The 21,150-nt window shown below is 42.5% G+C and overlaps 1 protein-coding gene across 1 annotated transcript in view; it reads left to right on the forward strand.

The window, feature by feature from the left end:
• Dmbt1 (deleted in malignant brain tumors 1) overlaps nt 1–21,150 on the forward strand; it is a 98,502-nt gene that overhangs the window by 69,528 nt on the left and 7,824 nt on the right. The window contains exons 29-52 of the mRNA XM_055608849.1: nt 102–103; nt 2,626–2,673; nt 3,406–3,450; nt 3,963–4,145; nt 5,043–5,072; nt 5,222–5,260; nt 6,708–6,746; nt 7,357–7,389; nt 7,489–7,527; nt 7,702–7,737; nt 7,845–7,904; nt 9,101–9,163; nt 10,188–10,226; nt 10,817–10,855; nt 13,216–13,251; nt 13,851–13,886; nt 13,983–14,021; nt 14,335–14,379; nt 15,659–15,694; nt 15,792–15,830; nt 15,995–16,033; nt 17,586–17,624; nt 17,903–17,941; nt 19,841–19,879. Coding sequence (XP_055464824.1) covers nt 102–103; nt 2,626–2,673; nt 3,406–3,450; nt 3,963–4,145; nt 5,043–5,072; nt 5,222–5,260; nt 6,708–6,746; nt 7,357–7,389; nt 7,489–7,527; nt 7,702–7,737; nt 7,845–7,904; nt 9,101–9,163; nt 10,188–10,226; nt 10,817–10,855; nt 13,216–13,251; nt 13,851–13,886; nt 13,983–14,021; nt 14,335–14,379; nt 15,659–15,694; nt 15,792–15,830; nt 15,995–16,033; nt 17,586–17,624; nt 17,903–17,941; nt 19,841–19,879 — 1,082 coding nt within the window. The remainder of the gene's footprint in view (nt 1–101; nt 104–2,625; nt 2,674–3,405; nt 3,451–3,962; nt 4,146–5,042; nt 5,073–5,221; nt 5,261–6,707; nt 6,747–7,356; nt 7,390–7,488; nt 7,528–7,701; nt 7,738–7,844; nt 7,905–9,100; nt 9,164–10,187; nt 10,227–10,816; nt 10,856–13,215; nt 13,252–13,850; nt 13,887–13,982; nt 14,022–14,334; nt 14,380–15,658; nt 15,695–15,791; nt 15,831–15,994; nt 16,034–17,585; nt 17,625–17,902; nt 17,942–19,840; nt 19,880–21,150) is intronic.

A 21,150-nucleotide genomic window follows, 5' to 3' on the forward strand; every position in this document is an offset into this window, starting at 1 on the left:
TATATATATATATATATATATATATATATATATATATATATATATATGTATGTATGTATGTATATATGCCTGTGCTTGTGAAAGCCAGAGGCATGCATCAGGTGTCTTCCTCCTCAATCACTCTCCACTTTATTTTTTGAGGCAGGGTCTCTCTCAAAAAAAAAAAAAACTGAACCAAGCTGGCTGACCAATGAGCTCTAGGGATCTCCTTGTTTGAGCCTCATATGCTGGGATCCAAACCCTGGTCCTCATGCCTACATGGCAAAGACTTTTTCAACTGAGCCATCTCCCCAGCCCATGTCTCCTTCCTTGTTGACACAACTCTTGTGTAGCTTCACTCATATTCTCATCAAGGTTGATACACAGGGTTTTCTACCAGTTTTCGTCCTTTAATAATCATCATAAGACTTCAGACATCTCAGACAATAACTCCGATCTACATTTTCATAAAATAATACAGTGATACATGCTTTTAGCATGTTTCATAGGACTCAACACCAATTCAGTGGAAATAAGAAGAAAGAAACAGCGTATCTGGATGTGTTGGGGAAATACTAGATCTCTCTTTTGAACACAGTATGCCAATGTACTAAGTTTTCTGACAAGTCCTATAGTAACAAAGCTTTTGAATTTTTGTTGCTCAGGTTTCTTTGACTGAAAGGAAACCTCTTAAGTAGGCAAACTGTACCCTGGTGTTCAGGACCAGAGAACCTGGGGTTATTCTCTGGCTCTAGCATTAGCCACTGGGTGATGGTCCACAGGACCCCTTCCTGCTCAGAGTTGCTGCCCCTTCATCTATAGAACAGGAAGATAAAAAGTCAGCTCAGAGCTGTGTCTTAGGGCTGAGTGGTCTGTGTTGCTCAGGGTGCAGTGGTGAAGTCTTCTGTGTGTGCTGAGTCTATCCACTCCTGAATGTAAGCCTTTCTACCCTTACATCCTCCTATAAATTTCGTTCTACATGACAAGTTGGGTTCTAAGTCAGATATGTACATTCTTGAGCTTGTGCTGATGAGCATACACTCAAATAGGTCAGAGATGTGCCAAGTTCCCTCTGAACTGCTAAGAAAATGGTATGTCATCCATATTTCCAAACTCACAGAGCCATCTTCCAGGCCTAGTAAAAACTAACCATGAAAGTAAATCTGACAATGAAAATAGTTCCTTGTGTATATGTGTGTGTGTTGAACCTATGGGCTGTGCTCAAGTGTTCCAGGCCTGGACAAATGAAGTATGACACCATTGTGACTCAGCATTTTACAGGGGCTGAAAGAAACTTCAGAGACCACAGAGGCCAGAAGCCCCAAATAGGGAACACACATGAGCCCACTAGCCTGCTTAAGAATTGAAATTCATATCACTCAGTTTTGCCTATGAGTATTAAAATTTTTTTTAGCTCCACATTTTTCCTTTTCAAATTTGTGTATAGTTCTCGTGTATCTTCATTGTACACAATTCTGTGTTACATAAAGACACGTCCACACATGTATTCATTGTACATGAGCGCGTCCACTCTCATACCAACCTCCCTCCCTTTTCTTGTTCTCATCAGTTCCTTGGATCCTCTGGACTGATTTGCTTCTACTTTCATACCATACAAACACACATGACTTTATGCATCTATATAAACCCATGAACCACAAATGAAGAAAAACATGGTATCATTTGTCTTCTTGAGAATGACATCTTTCCAATGCATCTGTTTTCCTGCAAGTGGTTTGGCTTTGTTTTTTGTTAGCCTTGTGTTTTAAAAGCAGAGGGCCTTATGTAAAGATCCATACATCCAACTGTTTTGTCCCCCATGCCAGGGCTCAAACACAGGGCCTCATACAAGTTATTTACCCACAAGCTACACCCCTGGCTCAAGATAAACAAAACAAAACAAACAAACAAACACACAAAACAAAACAAAAAACGAATAGGCTTTTCCAGGTCCTCCTTCCCTAACACGTGTGTCTAGGTCCAGAGGCATCTCTATTTCAGCGTCTCTCAGAGTTTATTGAGCACACAGCTCACATGGGATTCTGTTAAAATGCAGATTTGCATTCAAGAGTCTGCCTTTTTTTAATTCTTTTTATATTATGAGCGTGAATGTTTCGCTTGCATGAATGTATGTGTACCATGTGTGTGCCTGCTGCTGGCACAAGTCAGAAGAGAGCCCCAGATTGCACAGAAATGGAGCCACCGTGTAGAGCTGGGAGTGAGATGTAAGTCATCTTCAAGAGCAGTAAGTGCTCTTAATGCCGGAGTCATCTCTTCAGCCGCAGGAGACTGGCTTTCTAGAAGCAGGTCATAGATGCTGCTGACCTGCAGGGTAGACCTTCCCAAGTTCTGGGAATCAGGACATCCAGGGTCACACACTGTTACACAGACACTGGGAGCCAGGCTCTTGACTCCAGGCTAGAGTCTCGTGGTTCAAGCCCCATGTGTTACCTTGCCGCCGCTCACCTCCTTTAACTTTATGAAACGGAGAATGAGGAAATCCAATAGGATCAAGGCAGAACCGGATATGGTAGGACACATTTATGTGTGTGCTTGTGTGTGTGTAGGGGGTCATTTACTTTTGCAAATTAACTTGATTAACAAGGACGGCATTTAATTACAATTTTCTTACTCTGCTAGTTTCAGCAGTTCATATTTCAAGTCCAGCGACGGTTTTGACGGTTTTTGCAACTGGTAAGTTTTCCACTTACTTTTCAACTCACTTCCTTTCAGGGATAATATGATGTTGAAATTCTACCAAGCTAGCAGTTTTACTCCTGGCTCTCCAAGAGTCACCTGGCTGAAATAATATCTCGAGAAATAGACAAGATCCCAGAAGTAGACCAAGAGGGTCTCTATGCAGCCACGTCAAGAGCCCAAGTTCAAATCCAAGTGCTTTCATTCATGTTGGGGCAATCCACAAAGCCTCTCTCATAGTCTGCCAATGTGTGGTTGCTTTTCACATGCCCTTGGCACTTGGCTATCTGGCCTTCCTACTGATTGTACAGTAGGAAACGAATAGGCTAGAGGTGGGGTATAAGGATAGGGAGGGCTAGCACTGTATTGGCAATATGGCAGGGATGCTAGTTGATCTTACAATAGTCAGTATGCCCGCATACTCCTCCGTCCTTTGAGATACCTCTGTACCATATTGCGATACAGACAGAGTGATATTCTTCCCAGTGTGTCTGGATCATTCAAGTAGCAGGTTTCATCTCAGCAAAGATTTGATTTATAGCATCAGGGTGTGTATGCTTTGAATTTGGATATTTAACCTTACTCAGAAAGACATGAAATAACTACACTTCATACCAGTTTCGCTAACAACAAAGGTAGACAGCAGTAAAGGCGAGATTGAGTGTAACCAGAAAATGAGTGAAAGCTTCTGATCAGTTGCCTGACTTTCCTGTTTGTGTTTTGTATCAGGCATCACTCCCACTCTGGCAGAAGTAACTCCCTCACCTGATAAGGGCCTCTGCCCACCACTGCACAAGTAGGACAGCAGTGTGGTTGCCATGCCCTCGGGCTAAAATGAGGACAAGCTTAAGGTGGTGGACTTGGCCAGGTCAAACACACACACACACACACACACACACACACACACACCAGCTCCCAACACAGAACCACACACACACACACACACACACACGCCTCCCTCAGAGCATTTGTTATCACTGTGCTTTTACAACTCTTTATGAAGTGTTTGATCTTGTCTGTCTTCCCGTGAAATGGCCCTCTTTCTGGGGACTCAGATCATGTTGTAGTTTTGTTGTCCTTCTCTCCGGCATTAGAGAGGAAGAGGCACGCATGTGCAATGCTGGCACAAGAGAGTAGGCAATCAGAGAAGTTAATTAAATAAATGAAAACCTATTGTCCATGTTTCATTTCCTTGGTATTTAGTAGGTTTGGACAATTTACCTTCTTATTTGCAGGCTTTTTGACAACTGCCACTCCATCAAAAGTAGCTCCTTCACCTGACACAGGCCTCTGCCCACCACACTGCACAGGTGGCCACTGGGGTGGCTGCCATGACAGTGGGGTTATAATGAGGACAGGCTTGAGGGTGATTGTCACTGTCTTTGGGCAGAGTGCCTCATCAAACCAGACCCAGCACCACGAAAAAGGTGGCGGGAGGATCAGTAGAGATGTGGGAGCTCCTTGGCCAGGTCAGAATTTCTGACATGTACACACACAGATGCATGCACACACACACACATCATCATCATCATCATCATCATCATCATCATCATCATCATCTATAACCACTCCAATGGGTATTTTAAATGTTCTTTTTTTATTCTGGGATACTTAGATAAACAACCGTTTGCACCTCTGAGTCTCCTTGGCATTCATTCCGCATCAGTGGGCTTCCATTCTTCATTGTGTTGTGGAACCTAGTGAGAAGGGTAGCTCATTTGTTGTGTTGTACTTGGAAAGAGGTCCTGTTCGATGATCATATTGACCACCGTGAAAGAGCAATGAAAAGACATTCATTTCCTATGGGTATGTTGCAAACATAGGTGCGTTCAGGTGTGCAAATACCTAAGTATGTGTGCATGTGTACAGTACACATGGGTATACATATGTACACATGCACACTTTGCACGTGTGTGTAGAGCACAGAACAATCTCAGATGTCTTCCTCAGAAATGCCAAATGCTTCCTTACAAACAGGGTCTCTCCTTGGCCTGGAGTTCACCCATTAGACTATGCTGGCTGGCCAGTGAGCCCCAGAGATGCTCTGTCTTTGCCTCCCCAGTGCCGGGATTAAAAGTGCACACCGCTATGTCCGGCACTTTGTGTGGGTTCTAGGAATAAAACTCAGGTTCTCAAGCTTGTAATGCAAGTGCTTTACCTGATGGTCATTTCCCCAGCCCAAACCCTCAGGTAACAACTCCTGCTCTCTGGGTTTATACACAGATGTGTCTTTAGCCTTGGGAGAAGAGAAGACCTCGTCTGGTCATGCTTTCCAATGGTCATGTTTTGGGTTTTCCCCCTATAAAACATTTCCCCCTTTCTATTAAACAAATGAACCAAGCATGCCTCTTCCTCTTTGTCTACAGACACATCAACAGAATCAAGCCCTCCAAATGGTAAAGTCCCTCCCCACATTGTGTCATTTCTTATTTAGAAAATGGCCCTAACTAATGATCGTATCGGCCACAAAATAAAGACCAATGAAAAGACACGAGCAGTGTTGTTCTGCTCATTTAAAGCATCCTTTTCTCTGGTTTCCATACAGAAGCACCTTCAGTCTCAGCAGAAGAGGCCACATCCTCTGGTAATACTTTCAGCTTACGTTTCTGAAGTTAAATATATTCAGTGTGTTTGATCTTTCTGTGTGGAGGGAGGCTGTACGTGAGCTTCTTCTTGCCTTTGTGTATTGATACTACTTCAGCGTCAGCAGCAGTAATCCCTGCAGTTGGCAAAGCCCCCGCCGTCTTGCTTAACTAAAGAGATGTGTTCATTTTTAAGAGTGTTTACTAGCATGTTTAAATTAATAATGGGCTTCATTTTGATATTTCATGTATTTGTATATACTGTACTCTTATTATATTTGTTCCTCTATCCTCTCTTGTACCCTCACTCCCACTCCTGCTGATCTCCCTCTTGTATTTCTGTGTGGGATGTGTGTGTGTGTGTGTGTGTGTGTGTGTGTGTGTGTGTGTGTGCACTAGTGAGTATAAATTGGGCTACAGACCACTGAAGAAAATGTCTGTCCCCCCATAGCCATCATTTACTGACTATAATCCCCCAGCGAGGGAAAGAGCTCCATAAGTGACCCCCCTCCAAGATAGACTGACACTGGGATCAGTCTTACACAGGTCTTGGTGCAGGCAGTCTGAAGATGCAAGACAGCCCCAGGCACGCCCTACTCAGCAGACGGCAGGCCAAAGCAGTTTGACCCTTTGTCTACAACTTACATTCTCCTTTGGTTTTGAAGTTTTTCGTTTTTCTTTTTTTCTTCATATGTAGTATGAGTTAAATGAAGCACAAACTTAAATGACACCCATGATCAGCCCAGCTTCTCTTCAACAATGTTCCCTGATCTTGGAGGGGATGAGGGATGAGCATTCAAGTCAGCTGTTGTTAGCACTTTGAACAGTTATGACTCTCTGCAGTGACCACTACCCACTGCAAGAAGAAGCTTCTCTGACCACAGAGGAAATCAGCTCCAATCTACAGGCATAAACAGTTATTTAGATGTCAACATGAATAGCATGCAAATTCCATTTAGAAAAAAAATAAGAGCAGTTCCTTTCCCACTAGACCTACCACCCCCTATACCCTGGGACTGTGACCAGGTTCACGGTACTAGACTCCTAGAGAGTAGCCTCAGATCCAACCAGAAAAGGGTTGGTTACACCCACACCAGCCATGCCACTCTCACACCAAGGGTGCATCTCGCCTGGCAAACCAATAGTGTGACACTCGGGATCCCCACGGGAGCAAGACTATCAAGGACAGTGCTTCCCCAACCGCCTGAATATTACCACTCAGCACTGTGAAAGCTGGCCAACAAGAAGACAGCTCACAGCTCACTTCCACCTCAGTTTCTGTAGGCCCAGAGAGCAAAGGGTGTGGTGTCTTCCTCAATAGAGATGGATTTCTTATTTTTCATGTCATATTTAGAAAATTAATTCGTTTCATGATCTTACTGGCTACAAAGCAAGGATCAATGAAAAGACACTCATTTCAAAACATCTTGTCTCTGGGTTTATACACAGATGCAGCTTTGGCCTCAGATGAAGGTGAAACATCCTCAGGTGATTTTTTGTTTTGACTGTCACATTTCTTTAATACAATCAGAGAGTTTCTCCTTTCTATTTGGCAGCAACTGACCCTGGCTATGTTTCTTCTACTATTCACTTATATATGTATGTCTTCAAGTTGGGAAAAAGCACTTTTTCAACTGGCTAAGTCTCCTGTGGTGCTATTTAATTTATGAGATATTATTCTTATTTGTCATGTTGTATTTAGAAAATGAGCCTACTTAGGGAACGCAATGATCAATGAAAGACACTCATTTCTCCCAAGTGTATGTGTGTATGTGTGTGTTCACGTGCATGTCTATGCAAAGATGCTACTGTATATGGAGACTGGAGAAGAACCTTGTGTGTCGTTCTCAGGAGTATCATCCATTTTCTTTAAGAACAGTCTCTCATTAGCCTGGAGCTCACTAATTAGACTAGAGTGACTGTCCTGTAAGCCAGGTGGCTCCTCATGTCTCCATGAGGTTGCAAGCACACACCAGCACTCCCAGTATTTTTGCTTAATTCCTGGGAATTAAGCTCAGGTTCGCCAGTGGGGATATTCTTCGAGCCCAAGACCCTAACTTTAAAGCACTCCATTTCTCTTTTCTGGGTTTATACACAGATGTATCTTCGTCCACGGAAGTAACCTCCTCTGGTAATGTTCTCTACATTGATTTAAATGCATTGAGAGTGTCTCTTCTTCCTAATTGGTAAACTAGCTGATTGTGCCTCTTCTTATCTTCTTTGTCTGCAGACATTTCTTCAACCTCAGCAGAAACAAGTTCTTCAAATGGTAAAGGCCCACATTGTGCCGCGTAATCAATGAGATGAGTTTCTTATTTGCCACGCTGTATTCAGACAGTGAGCCTACTTAATGGTCTCTCTGACCACAAAGCAAAGATGGTGAAACACCCCAAGTGTTGTCACGCCTATGTTAGAGCATCCTGTTCTCTGTCTTTACCCCCAGATGCCTCTTCAGCCTCAGCAGAAGAGACCTCCTCTGGTAATGTTTTTTTGACTGTCAAATTTCTTATTAAATGGTCAAGAGCTCTTTTTTTTTTCTGTTTGGGATGTGATCATGTAGACATTTCTTCTTCTCTTTGTTCGTAGACATGTCTTCAACCTCAGCAGAAGGGAAGAGTGAAGAGCCAACTGGTAAAGTCCTTCGCTGTGTTGTAATTTAACTAATGAAATATGGTGGTTGCCATTGAGGATTTTTATTATCACATATTAATTATACATAAAAAGTTCAATTATGGCAATTTCATACTTGTATCTACTGTAGTATCCCTCATCATTCTCTCCTGTTCCCTCACACCCTCTAATTTTGTTTCTCTTCCCGTGTGGCCATCTTCTAGTTTCATGTCTTTACTTCATGAACTACTGAATTTTTATTAGTTAGGTTAATAGAAGATCTCCAGTAGGGAGTTGTTTGCCAGACTGTTGACAACTTACGAGGGCAACAGCACCTAAGAAACTGTCTCGTTCTCCCAGCAATCATTCACTGACTGTAGATCCACAGGGAGGGCTGCGCTCTCATGAGCTCCTCCCTTCTCTGTGACGAAGGGGTAATGAACCTGATCTTATGCTTGTTTTGTGTAGATAATAACAGATAATGAGAGTTCAAGAGCCCAACAACCATATCACAATACCTCACCGTTTACTCACCTTTATATTCCCTTCTTGATACCCTCTCATGATATTTCTTGACACTTGGAAGGGGTGATCCAGATGTCCCATTCAATGGTGACTTATCATTAGAACTTTGCCCAGTTCTGAGTCTCTTCGGTAACCATCCACCACTGCAAAGAGAGTGTTCTCTGATCAAAGCTGGCAGCTATACTAATCTATGGGCACAAATGTAAACATTTCAAAGAAAAATTGACACGCACGCCATGTTCCCTTAGCAATGCAACATACGGAGCCTCCACACTAAGATGATTCACACCCCCAGGTCAGGTTTACCGTACCAGACATGAACTCCCTCCTATGAGGATACCCTTGTGTACGACTAGAAAGGAGCTGGTTATCCTATATCAGTTATGCCGCTCTTGTGTCAATGGACATATCTTGCCTGGAAGGTCAGCACTATAGCCTGCAGCGTTCACAGCTGAGAAGGGATGCTGATGACAGCTCTTTCTTAGGAATCTGCATACTACCTTCCAACACTATGAAAGCTGGCCAGTGGGAAGAAAGCTTTCAGCTCAGTTCCAGCTTTTTCTCTGCAAGTCCTCCAAGCAAAGTGTATGATATCTTCAGCAATAGAGATGGTTTTCTTATTTGGCATATTGAGTTTAGAAGCCACGCCTACTTAATAATCATATTGACCACAAAATAAATATCAGTGAAAAACACCCATTTTAAAGCATCTTGTTCTCTGGATTTATACACAGATGCATCTTCAGCTTCAGCAGACGATACTTCCTCTGGTAATGTTTGTTTGTTTGCTTGTTTGTTTTTGTTTTTGTTTTTTACTGTCAAATGTATTAAACTCAGTCATAGCTTTTACTCTTCCCGTTTGGTAGAGGAATCCAGGAGTATCTCCTCTTCTCTTTGTCTATTAACTATTTCTTCAAACTCAGCAAAAGCAAGATCTTCAACTGCTTAGTCCCATTGTGATGATTAACTAATTAAATTTTAAAATTAACTAATTAAGCTAATTAAAACTTCCTAGTTTTTTTCTTTTTTATTATTTACTTATTTTTATTTTATGTGCATTTGTGTTTTGCCTGCATGTATGTCCGTGGGTGTTAGTTTTGAGCTGCCCTGTGGGCACTGGGAACTGCACAGGGGTCCTCTGGAAGAATAGTCAGTTCTCTTAGCTGCTGAGCCACCTCTCCAGCCCCAGGAAGTTTTCTTATTTGTCATGTTGTATTTAGAAAATGAGCCTACTAATGTCACATTGACCTTAAAGCAATAATCATACGGTGTGTGTTTATGTGTGCGTGTGTGGATGTGCACACATGTGCATGCGCTCATGTGTTGCTCAGGTGCTCCTGTACCTATGTACAGACATATGTGGAGGCTGAAGGACAACGTTAGGTATCAACTTCAGGAGCATCATCCATCTCCCTTGAAGCAAAGTCTCTCACTGGCTCACTAATTACACTAGAGCGACTGGCTGGAGGCACAGGGCTCTTCTTGTCTCTGCTTCCCCAGGGCTGGGATCACAAGCACACAACTCCAGGCACTTTTAGATGGGTTCTGGGAAATGACCTCAGATTCATGGGTTTTCTAGGCAAGTACTTTACTACTGAGCCATGCTCTCAGCACAAGACACTAATTTTACAATTCCCTATTTTCTGGCTTTATACACAGATGCATCTTCAGTCTCTGTAGAAGCTACCGCCTCTGGTAACGTTTTCTGCCTGTCATGTTTTTAAGTTTAAAAATGTCAAGCTTTTCTCTTTCTGCTTGACAAACTGTCTAAATACATGTTTCTCATTTTTATAGAAACTTCTTCTTCCTCAGCAGAATCAAGCTCTCCAAATGGTAATGTCCCCAATATTCTGTTGAGCTCAATAAAATTAATTTATCATATTCACCACAAAATAAAGCCCAACACCAAGAAGCTCATCTTTCACATGCCTGTGGATATTGTGTTTGTATGGAAAGTATGTGCACCTTTCTTCATGTGTGTGTGAGGCTGGAAGACAATCCAGATGTCATCCTTAGGAACGTTTGTCCGCTTCCTTTGAGGCAGGGTCTCTCACTGACCTAGAGCTCACTAATCAGGCTAGAGCAACTGAACACAGAGCTGTAGGGATCCTCCTTTCTCTGTCTCCCCAGTGCTGGAAATACAGTGTGCCCAATCACTCTGAGTATTTCATATGGGTTCTTCAAGTTGATCTCAGGTTCACGTATTTGTAAGGAAGTGTGCTACCAACTAAGCCGTCCTCCCAGCCCAATACACTAACTTGAAGGCATCCTAAATTCTGGGTTTATGCACAGCTGCATCTTCCTCAGAAGAAGATCCCTCTTCTGTAATTTTTCTGCCTGTCACATTTCTTAAATAAAGTGAAAGTTTTACTCTTCATATTTGGCAAATGACCTACCCATGTGTCTTCTTTCTTTGTCTGTAGGCATTTCTTCAACCTCAGCAGAATCAAGCTCTCCAAATGGTAAAGTACTCCATTTTGCTTCTTAACTAATGAAGAAACTTCTTTTTTGTTATGGTATATTTAGACAGTAAATTTATTTAATGACAGTAAATTTATTTATAAACTTAGATTTATGCAGTGACTATAAAGTGAATGAAAACTACCTTCGATATCATTCTACTCATTTCAGATCATCCTGTTCTCTGGGTTTACACACAGATACCCCTATAAGCACAGCAGAAAACACCCCCTCAGTGATCTTTTCAACCCATCATATTTTTCTCTTCATATTTTCCCCTTTCTCTATTTTTAAAAACATTTTATTGATTCTTCGTGAATTTCACGCCATGCACCTCAATCATCTCCCCATCCTTTCACATCAGTCTCTGCCCTTGCAACAATCTCCCCCCCCCAAAATTAAAATAAACAAGACAAAACAAACAAACACAATCTCATAGAGGAAGCTGTAGCGCATCCCTGTGTGCCACAGTATACCCTTTTGCCTATACATGTTTATTGCAAATGCTCACTGCAATGAGTCATTGGTCCTGGTTCAAGGCCCCTGGCTTCGGCTTCACCAATACTGGATCCTCACCAGGACTCCTCTCAGATATCCTGTTGTTGCTCTGTGTCTGAGATCCTGCAGCTTTGGATTTGCAGGACTGGCCCCTTATTCACTCCAGCAGTTCAGAGATGGGGTACATGTTGGGGTGGGTCACCTCAAAGCCCTGAATCCGGGCCTGGGTGGTAGCTGAGCTGGTCAACACTCCAGCTCTCCATACCACACTTAAGGCGCTCACTTAAGACATCACATTTCTTAAGTGAAACATAAACACAGTTTTTCCACTTTCTGTCTGGAAAGTGATCACACATGCATTTCTTCTTCTCTTTGCTCATAGATATGTCTTCAACCTCAGCAGAAGGGAACAGTGGAGAGCCAACTGGTAACATCCTTCACTATGTTGTTTAAACAATGAACTCCATTTTTTTACATCTTAATTGTGTGCATTGTGAGTACGCATGTATATATGTACATATATGTGTACATATGTGTGTATATACATATACATACGTGTGTGTGTATATGGGTGCCCATGGTTACCAGAGACTTTGGATCCAACTGGAGCTGGAGTTACAGCCAGCTGTGAGCCATCAATGTGAGTGTTAGGAAGTGAACTTCAGTCCTCTGGAAGAACAGTAAGCAGTCTTACCCGGAGAGCAACCTCTCCAGCCCTTGTTTTTCTAAAATAACATTTAATTACACATAATAGTGAATTTCATTATGAAGTGTTCATAGTGCATATAATATATCTGATGATATTTACTCCAGCCCCCACACTTCTCCATCACTGTCCCACTTCCCAGCCTTTCATTTTAGGGACCAATGAGTTGATTTGGCTTGCTGAAGAAGCAGAGTTTAGAGGTTATTTCTGAAAGCGTTGGCCGTGCCACGAAATCAAAGACTCTCCAACTTCCATTGCAATCAGTTGTTGCACAGACCTTTAAGGAGTGTCAGGCTTCAGTTGTACCACTCCACACCCAGAAAACACCACTCCACAGCACTCCGTCACTCCCTCCGGCTTTTACACAGGCTTTACTTTTAAAGTTTTTATGTTTTCATAATAAAGTACGAGTCATTAGAGCTAACCATAACCCTAAATGAAATTCATGAGAAGCCTGCCTACTATTACATGGTGTTTCCTGATCTTGGAGAGGAAGCAGAAATACTCCTTAATTTAAGGCTGAGCACTCAAGTCATTTGATATCATCATTTTGATCAGTTATGAGCCTCTACAGTAACTACCACCCATTAAAAAAGAAGCTTCTGTGACCAAAGCTAAAACCAGCACTAATGAAAACACAATTACTTAGATGTCCATTTGACAGCCATGTCACATCTATTTAGCAAAACAACTGCTTTGCTCCCAGAGCCTATCACCTCTGGTACCATAAACTTTTGACCAGGCTTCAGTACAGAAACTCCTACAGAGTAGTCTCACGGTCAGTGAGAGTTGGTTACACCTACAACAGTAACGCCACTCATACACCAGTGAACATAGTTGCCTGAAGTCAGTATTGTGCTCTGTAGGGTTTATAGATGAGAAATGCTGACGATGACACGTCCTCCTCCACAGCTTGCGTTGAACCTTCTAGCACCAAGAGAGCTCGCCAGTAGGGAGACAGCTTCCAGCCCAGTCCCAGCTCCATTTCTCCATGTCCTGCCAGTGGAGTGTGTGCTATCTTCAGCAATGGAGATGCTTTTCCTGTTTGCCATGTTGTATTTAGAAAATCAACCCACTTGAATCATATTTACCACAATACAAAGATCAACAAAAGACAGTCGTCTTTTAAATCATCCTGTTCTCTATGTTTACACACAGATTCCTCTTCAGCCTCAGCAGGAGAGACCTCTTCAGGTAATTCTTTTTTTTTTTTAACTTTCACATCTATTAATTTAAACACAGTCAGAGTTTTCCCCTTTCCACTAAAAAAAACTTTCCCTATAAATCTATAGATATTTCTTCAACTTGAACATAAACAAGCTCTTACCTGGTAGACCTCCTCACTGTGATGCTTACAGATTCAGATAGTGGGTCATATTGTACTTAAAAAATATCCTAGTTAGTTATTACATTGTCAAAAGATTAGAAAATTAAAAATTACCCACTGTGTGTGTGTGTGTGTGTGTGTGTGTGTGTGATAGTGCATGAGGCTGGAGAACAATGTTGGATATCAACGTCACAGACATCATCCATCTCCTTTGAGACAGGGTCTTCCGTTGGTCTGAGGCTCACAAATTAGGCTAGAACAACTGGCCATAGACACAGGCTTCCTCAAGTGTCTGCTTCCCCAGTCCTGGGATCACAAGCACACACAACTCCAGGCATTTTGACATGGGTTCTGGGAACTGATTTCAGATTCACAGGTTTTCAAGGCAAGTTCGTTACCTACTGAGCCATGCTTTCGACACACTGTGCTAATTTTACAGATCCTTATTTTCTGTCTTTATACACAGATGAGTCTTCAGTCTCTGTAGAAGATACCTCCTCTGGTAATGTTTTCTGCCTGTCATGTTTTTAAGTTTAATGTCAGGCTTTTCTCTTCCTGTTTTGCAAACTATCTAAACATATATTCTCTTTGTCTATAGCTATTTCTTCATCCTCAGCAGACGCAAGCTCTTCAGATGGTAAAGCCTATATTGTGCTGTTTATCTAATGAAACAAATTCATTATTCGTTGTGTTGTATTTAGACAGTAAACTTTAATATTCACGTTAATCACAAAGTAAGTGGATAAAAACTACCCTCGATATTATTCTACTCATTTCAGAGCATCCTGTTCTCTGAGTTTACACAGAGGCATCTTTAATCACGGCAGAGAGCATCCCATCGGGTGATCTCTTCAACCCATCATATTTCTTAATTGAAACACAATCACAGTTTTTCCTCTTTCTGTTTGGAAAGTGACCGCACTTACATTTCTTCTTCTGTTTGCTCTTAGATGTGTCTTCAGCCTCTGGAAAAGGAAAGAGTGGAGAGCCAGGTGGTAAAGTCCTTCACTGTATTGTTTTAACTCATGATAAGTGTTTTTGGTTTTATTTTTTCTTAGCATATGTTAATTATGCATGATAATGAGTTTTGTTATGATAATTTCACACTGTGTACAGTGTGTTTTGATTATATTCACCTCTATCACCCTCCCCTGGGACCTGTTTCTCTGCCCAGCTAGACCGTCTTCAACTTTCATGTCTTTATTTTATGAACCAACCAGTTTCAGTAAGATTACTTAGCAAAGCATAGGTGAGGAGTTATTTGACAGAGCACAGACAACTTATTGGCTACAACACTGAAGAAAGCCGCCCCTTCACTCTCCCTCAATGACCATCAGCTGCCTATAAACCTTTAGGGAGGGGTCAGGCTTCCCAAGCTCCTCTTTCCATGTGAGATGATGATGAGCCTAATCCTGTTTGAGTCCTGGGCAAATAATCTTAGCTGCCGAGAGTCAAGAGTGCAGCATCTGTGCCATGCCCAGAAGACAATGTTCTAGAACACCCTGGACTTCCTCCCACTGTTACATTCTTTCAGCTCCCACTTCCATGCCTGGGAAAGGGCATATTGATGCCTGACTTGGGGCTAAGAGCAAAAGTCACCTATTATCAGCACTTTGACCAGTAGTGAGTCTCTGCATTAACCTCAAACCCTTGCAAAAGCAAGCTCGTCTGGTCAGACCTGGCAGCAACGCTCACCTATGGGCATAACTGTAAGTATTTAGAAGTCCATTTGACAGGCACAGTGTATCCACATAGAAGACAACTGCAGCACCTTCTCCACGAGGGCTCTTCACCTCCCAGACCAGCTTAACAATACTAGATATCAACTCCCTTCTTTAGAGAGGACTTCAGATCTGGTCAGAGTGAGTGGATACCCCACGTAACAGTCATGCTTACCTGTGAGCACATCATATCTGGCATGTTCATGGGGTAGCATTAAAGGGTCACAGCTGAGTGGGACTATTTATGACCATTGTCCCCCAGCAACCTGGAGAGAACCTTTCAGCACTGTGAAAACAGCAGAGAGAAAGCTTCCAGTGCAGTCCCAGCTTGATTTCTTCATGTCTTCCACACAAGAATGTGTGCCTCCATATTTATACAATATGACAATTGTTTATGTTTGTACAATATGTTTGTACAATATGACATATTGTATATTTCTGCAATATGACAAACAAGAAAAGCAATCTACTTAAGGCTTGTATTGACCACAAACCAAAGATCCTTGACAAGACAGTCTTTTTTAAAGCATCTGCTTTCTGTGTTTTTACACAGACGGGTCAACCTCTGCGGAAGAAGAAACATCCTCAGGTAACATTTTCTCTCACATTTCTTAGGTAAAACACAATTTCAGCCTTTCCTCTATTTGGCACACACACAGAGTCGTGCCTCTCCTTTTGGTCTCTAGATACATCTTCAGCCTCGGCAGAATCAAGCTCTACAACCGGTAAGTCCCCCCTGTTGTGCTGCTTAAAATACTGAGCTGAGTTTCTCATTTGTGGGGTGGTTAGACTTAGAAAATGAGCCTAGTTACCGATCACGTTGGCATCAAATACAGGTCAGTGGAAGAAGGGTCATTTTAAAGCAACCCTTCCCTGGCTTCCTGCACAGATACCTCTTCAACCTCAGCAGAAGAGACGAGCTCCCCTGGTCATGTTCTCTGTCGTCACATCCCTTTCTTTTCTAAAACCATGGTTCATTTTAGTTTCTTTTGAAAAATTGGCAAACAGAGTGGTTAGTTTTAGTGCATAATTGTTATTCACACTTGGTGTTGTATGGCCTCCCCCAACACACACTGTATAGTTGCAACATTCCATTTCCAGGAAGGTCCCTTCCGTTCTTTCACATGTGTTCTATTGCCCCTCTCCCTTCTTAAAAACCTTTCTCCTCCCACAGCCTCTCTTCTGCTTATTGACCCATACCTACGCACACACACACACACACACACACACACACACACACACACACACACACATATATAACTAGGATATGAGAAAGAATGTAGTATTTGTTTCTCTGAGTTTGTTACTTTACATAATATAATAATTTCCAGTTCCATCAATTTTCTTGCAGAGTTCATCATTTCACTTTTCTTTACTATTCCATAAAACTCCGTTGTGCACATGTACCACATTCTTGTTCTCCACCCGTCTGGTGATGAACATCTAGCTGCTATGAATGTGGTAGCAACAAACGTGGATGTGTACAAAATGCTGAAACTGCTAGAAGACAACATAGGAAAAACCAGATTTTCTACTGTGTCTGAACTCAAGCTTTTTTCTTTTAGTATCATGAGGAGATTTGAAGATGATGTAGAGACTACACTAAATAAAATGAGGAACTCAACACTCACAAATTCTTCTATCGACCTCTCGAGTTTCCCAGCATTTAATTTTCCACTATCTAAGACAAGTCCTCTAACCCTCTTCTTCATGACTATGGTTCTTTTCTTCTTGTCTTCAAATTTCACTTCCATGGTGGGAGTGAAGATGGAAGAGGTGTCCTCAACTGTGTTGTAAGGGCTGTGAGAGGAGCTGGCTGGCAGCACAGTCTGGAGCAGCAGAGGGCATACAGTTACCCCTGTGCTGATGAGTTTGGTCCATGGGGCTCTTTCTTATACCCCATGAATCATTGGGCTTGATCTTTTGTAAGTTACAGCTATATTTGTGGTTTTTTGGTTTTTTTGTTTTTTTTTTTTTATGTATTTCAGACTGTATTGTTGTTTCAGTTGGTCGTAGATCCCTGAAATTCATTCTTCTGCTTGGTCTTCTGCTTGTCTATTGGTCATGCTTTTGCTGTGCTTATACTTGACTGGCTCTTTAATTTCCAAATTTCCTACTGGCTTTTCCAGTGCCAGTACTGTAGACAGTTCACAGCCAATAGTGACCAGTGTTCCAGCTAGGTGCCATCATCAGGCTGACCAGCTCCTTTTCCCGCTTCCGACTACACACCATTCACATGTAACCTAGCCTCCCATAGTGCAATTTGTCAGAGATGTTCTCTACAAAATACAGCCAACAATGGATAGTGGGTCAAAGACTTGTATGGAGCACTGTAGTAGCACATTAAGTCCTTCTCCTCTTAACTACGTTCACACATACACAACACAGCTTCTAATTTCCCACCTTACCCAGAACACAAGGAGAGCCTTTCCCTTTCTATTTGGCAAATGACCTGGCTGTGTCTCTTCTTTTGTCTATAGATACTTCCTCAACCTCAGCAGAAGCAAGCTCTCCAAATGGTAAGTCCCTATTGTTTCTTATTTATTTCAAAAGTGAAGCTGCTTGATGATCATATTGACCACAAAGTAGAGACAGTGAAAGTGCTCTCCGTGTCATTCGGTAGAATTTAAAGCGTCCTGTTCTTTGGTTTACACACAGATACGCCTTCAGTTGCAGCAGAGAAGAGGCCTGGTAATTTTTTCAGCCTGTTGCATTTTTTTAAGTTAAACAGTCGGGGCTTTTCTCCTTATTTTTGTGAAATCAAACTAGCTATGTCTCTTCTGCTCTTTGTCTGTAGCTATTTCTTCCCCCTCAGCAGAACTGACCTCTCCAAGTGGTGAGTCCCCATTATTGTCTTTAAAGTTACATAATGAGGTTTTTGTTGTTGTTATGGTTGGTCATGTTGTATTTATAAAATGAGCCTGTTTAATGATCACATTGGCATCAAATAAAAACCATTGCAAAGGCATTCATTTAAAGTGCCCCCTTCTCATTTTACACACAAACACAGCTGAAAAGATCTCCTGTAATCTTTGCAGCTTGTTGCATTTCTTAACTGAAACTCAACTATAGCGTTTGTGCTTTCTGTTGGGAAATAAACCTAGGTATCCAGGTTTAATCTATGTCTATGTATGACATAGACAAAGCGTGCACAGAAACCCCAATTCCTTTCCACAGAGATGGTATTTGAGTTTCCTTTACTCAGCGATAGACACCGGTGTGGTCCTTCCACTGCACATGCCATCTGCCCATGCTCTAATCTTGATCAGATGAACCTGACGGAGGCTAGGGCAGAGGGTCCACACCTCATTTGGTTGGTTGCGTTGTTTCAGGTCATGATTCTACACACACACACACACCAAATAGGTCGTGACAGTCATTCTATTCATTTGTTCTTTTGTTTTACACCATGCTGTTGGTTAAACCAAAACATTGTTCCCCCTTTTCCAGTTCAGACAAGGCTTCTTCTTCCATAAGCTTGTTCCTTGCTCATTGCAGCTCTTGGGGGAACCACTTTCTGAGCACCCTTAGTCCAACAAAAATTAGCAGGCCAGGAGAAGTGAGAAGAGAGGAAATAGGTGTTTAGAGAGGCCAGTGAGCTCTCCTAGAGCACAGCAGGCCTCCACTGGTCATGACCCTGAACACTGTGGTAGCAGATAGATGCTGGGACAGGGGAAACAGGCTGACAGAACCTCAAGTGCAGAGGCAGGAGGAGAATGTAGAAATAATCTCTTATTTTTTTGGGGAAAAATGAGTTACAGAGAAGAAATGCATTTGCTTAAGCTCACAAAGCTAGGGCAAGACAAAACCAGGTGCCACAACTCTCATGCAAGGACCTCCCAACGCCCAGGGTTTGCCGGAGAATCCTTCCATCCCTGTGACATTTCTGTCTTCAGCAACAAGCCTTGCTGCTCTGTTATGTATTAAATTTTAAGCTCTAGGTTACTTTGAAAATATCCAAGGTTAAAACTCAATAAAACTATTCAATACATTGTTTTCAGAGCGGTTAAAATGGCTTCTTCCTTCCCCACTCCTCCTCTTTCTTCTGCCTCCATCCTTTATGTCTTTATTTACTTATTTCCCTTCTCCTATCATGACTCCATTTTTGCCAGAAGATTCCCTCACTTGTCATTCTCACTGGCTCTTGACATCACATGAGACAAGCTTCTGTATGCAGAGCGGTTTCTTGCAAACTTCCCATCTTACACAGTTAGGTCCCACACAGGCCGCCTACTGCTTCTTCTGTGAAAGCACAGCAGCGGAAATCACTTCCCATTTCAGCAGTAAGTGCTTCTTGGAAAGCAAGGATGCTATAGTGGCCATTAACCCTTACCTTCCTTCTTTTCCTATTCCGAACCCTGAACCCAAGAGGAATGCAGCTCCCACAGCCTGTGCTCTGGAAATACAGAATAGTTAGAAGAAACATGGGCCCCAGGGCTTGCAGGCTTGAGCTGAATGACCTGGTCCTGTTTTACAGTTCCTCCGAGTCTCCTTTTTTTTTTTTTTCAGTCCTAAAGCAATGATAAAAACTTCCCTAGATTAGTCTTCATAAGAATTGGGGGGTGCAGGTGTGGACCATGAGAATGTTTTTAAACCGTGTTCGACAACACGAAAAACAGGTGGTATACGCATACTGCTACGGAACAGGCTTCTTACAGTAGACCTGCAGTCTAATGTAGAATTTCAGTGAAGCCACATTTTAATCCCTTCTTTTCACCGCTTTTTTTTTTTCCAGCCACGGTTCCAACATCGACAAAAGTGACCCCGTCATCTGGTAAGGATCACTGTGCTTGTCGCTGGAGTAAAGTGCCTTCCTCTTATTTATGCCACCACATTTCGTCTCATTATCTGATGCTACTTTTTCTACCTGGCCTCCCTCTGTATGGTTTAATGTAATAGCCAGTCGTTCTCACCTGAAACTGCACCAGAGGAAGATGGTCAACTTCCTGCCCTTTCTTCTCAGCCCTTTCAGAAATGTTGCCTAATGCCAGGTATGGCGGCACTCAGGAGGCATATGAGTTTCTGTGGGTTTGAATCAGCCTAGTCTCTATAAGTTCCAGGAGCCAGCCGGGGCTAAGTAGTGAGACCATGTTAAAAAAAAAAAAAAAAAAGCTTATAAAATTAATTAAAGCTTTCCTTTTGAGCATCTAACAAATTGTTTTTCTCCTGGAGAACAAACAAAACATAACAATATTTGTCACTTTTTGATGCCAAGAAAGTAAAATGTAAGGGATAGCACTCCTGCACTCAAAACAATGGACTGGGCTCTGAAATAACCAAAAGCATTTCCTCCTCAGCTTGAAGCTGAACTGAAATGTGAGCCTGTGGTGTGTACGTTTGTAAAGCTCTAACATTTTAGATCGATGATGCAACTTCCTTTTCCCTGGCAGTTCTTGAGTCTTTCTAGTCACTAAAATGATAAGGTGTCTATTGAGCCTGTTAGGATCACATTTCTCTTTCACTGAGACTCCCTCCCCCTTTACAGGAACAGTTCCGAGCCACGGGTAATATTACATGCAGACGTATGCACAGTGCGAGTCAGACACACGTAATTCGTCTCTAAGACCTCACTCAGAAGATACCCCCGTGTGTCCACGGGTCGCCCTTTTCTCTTCCGGGTGCTCAATGCAGGCCAGGCCCCTCCCTCTCTCCACTAAGCTGCCTCTTCAGCTCATTCTCACAGTTACACAAGTATCTTGCTTTGGGTATTGTAACACCAGCCAGGCCAAGAGAGGGCACCTCCCGGAGACCAATCACACTGCTGTCAGAACTAACGCTGGTGGGTTTAATACCCAGGAAGGCTTTTCTTTGGGCAAAACAGTGCCTCGGTGACTGACTAATTACTGCAGAGGCAAACCACCTGACCCTTATCTGTGGGTGTGGCACCTCCAGTGTGATACAGTCCAGCCCCACACAAGGATGTTTCCACCAACAGCAGACCACACACATCCATGTACGGCAGCGGCTCCACAACACGCTCTTTGTGTGTAACCACAAAGCTGCCCAACAGCACAGTCCTCAGAACGTGTCCTCGTGGGTAAGTGG

Source organism: Psammomys obesus, unplaced genomic scaffold, assembly GCF_907164565.1.
Source record: "Psammomys obesus unplaced genomic scaffold, mPsaObe1.curated_primary_1811, whole genome shotgun sequence".
In the NCBI taxonomy this organism is placed as follows: Eukaryota; Metazoa; Chordata; class Mammalia; order Rodentia; family Muridae; genus Psammomys; species Psammomys obesus.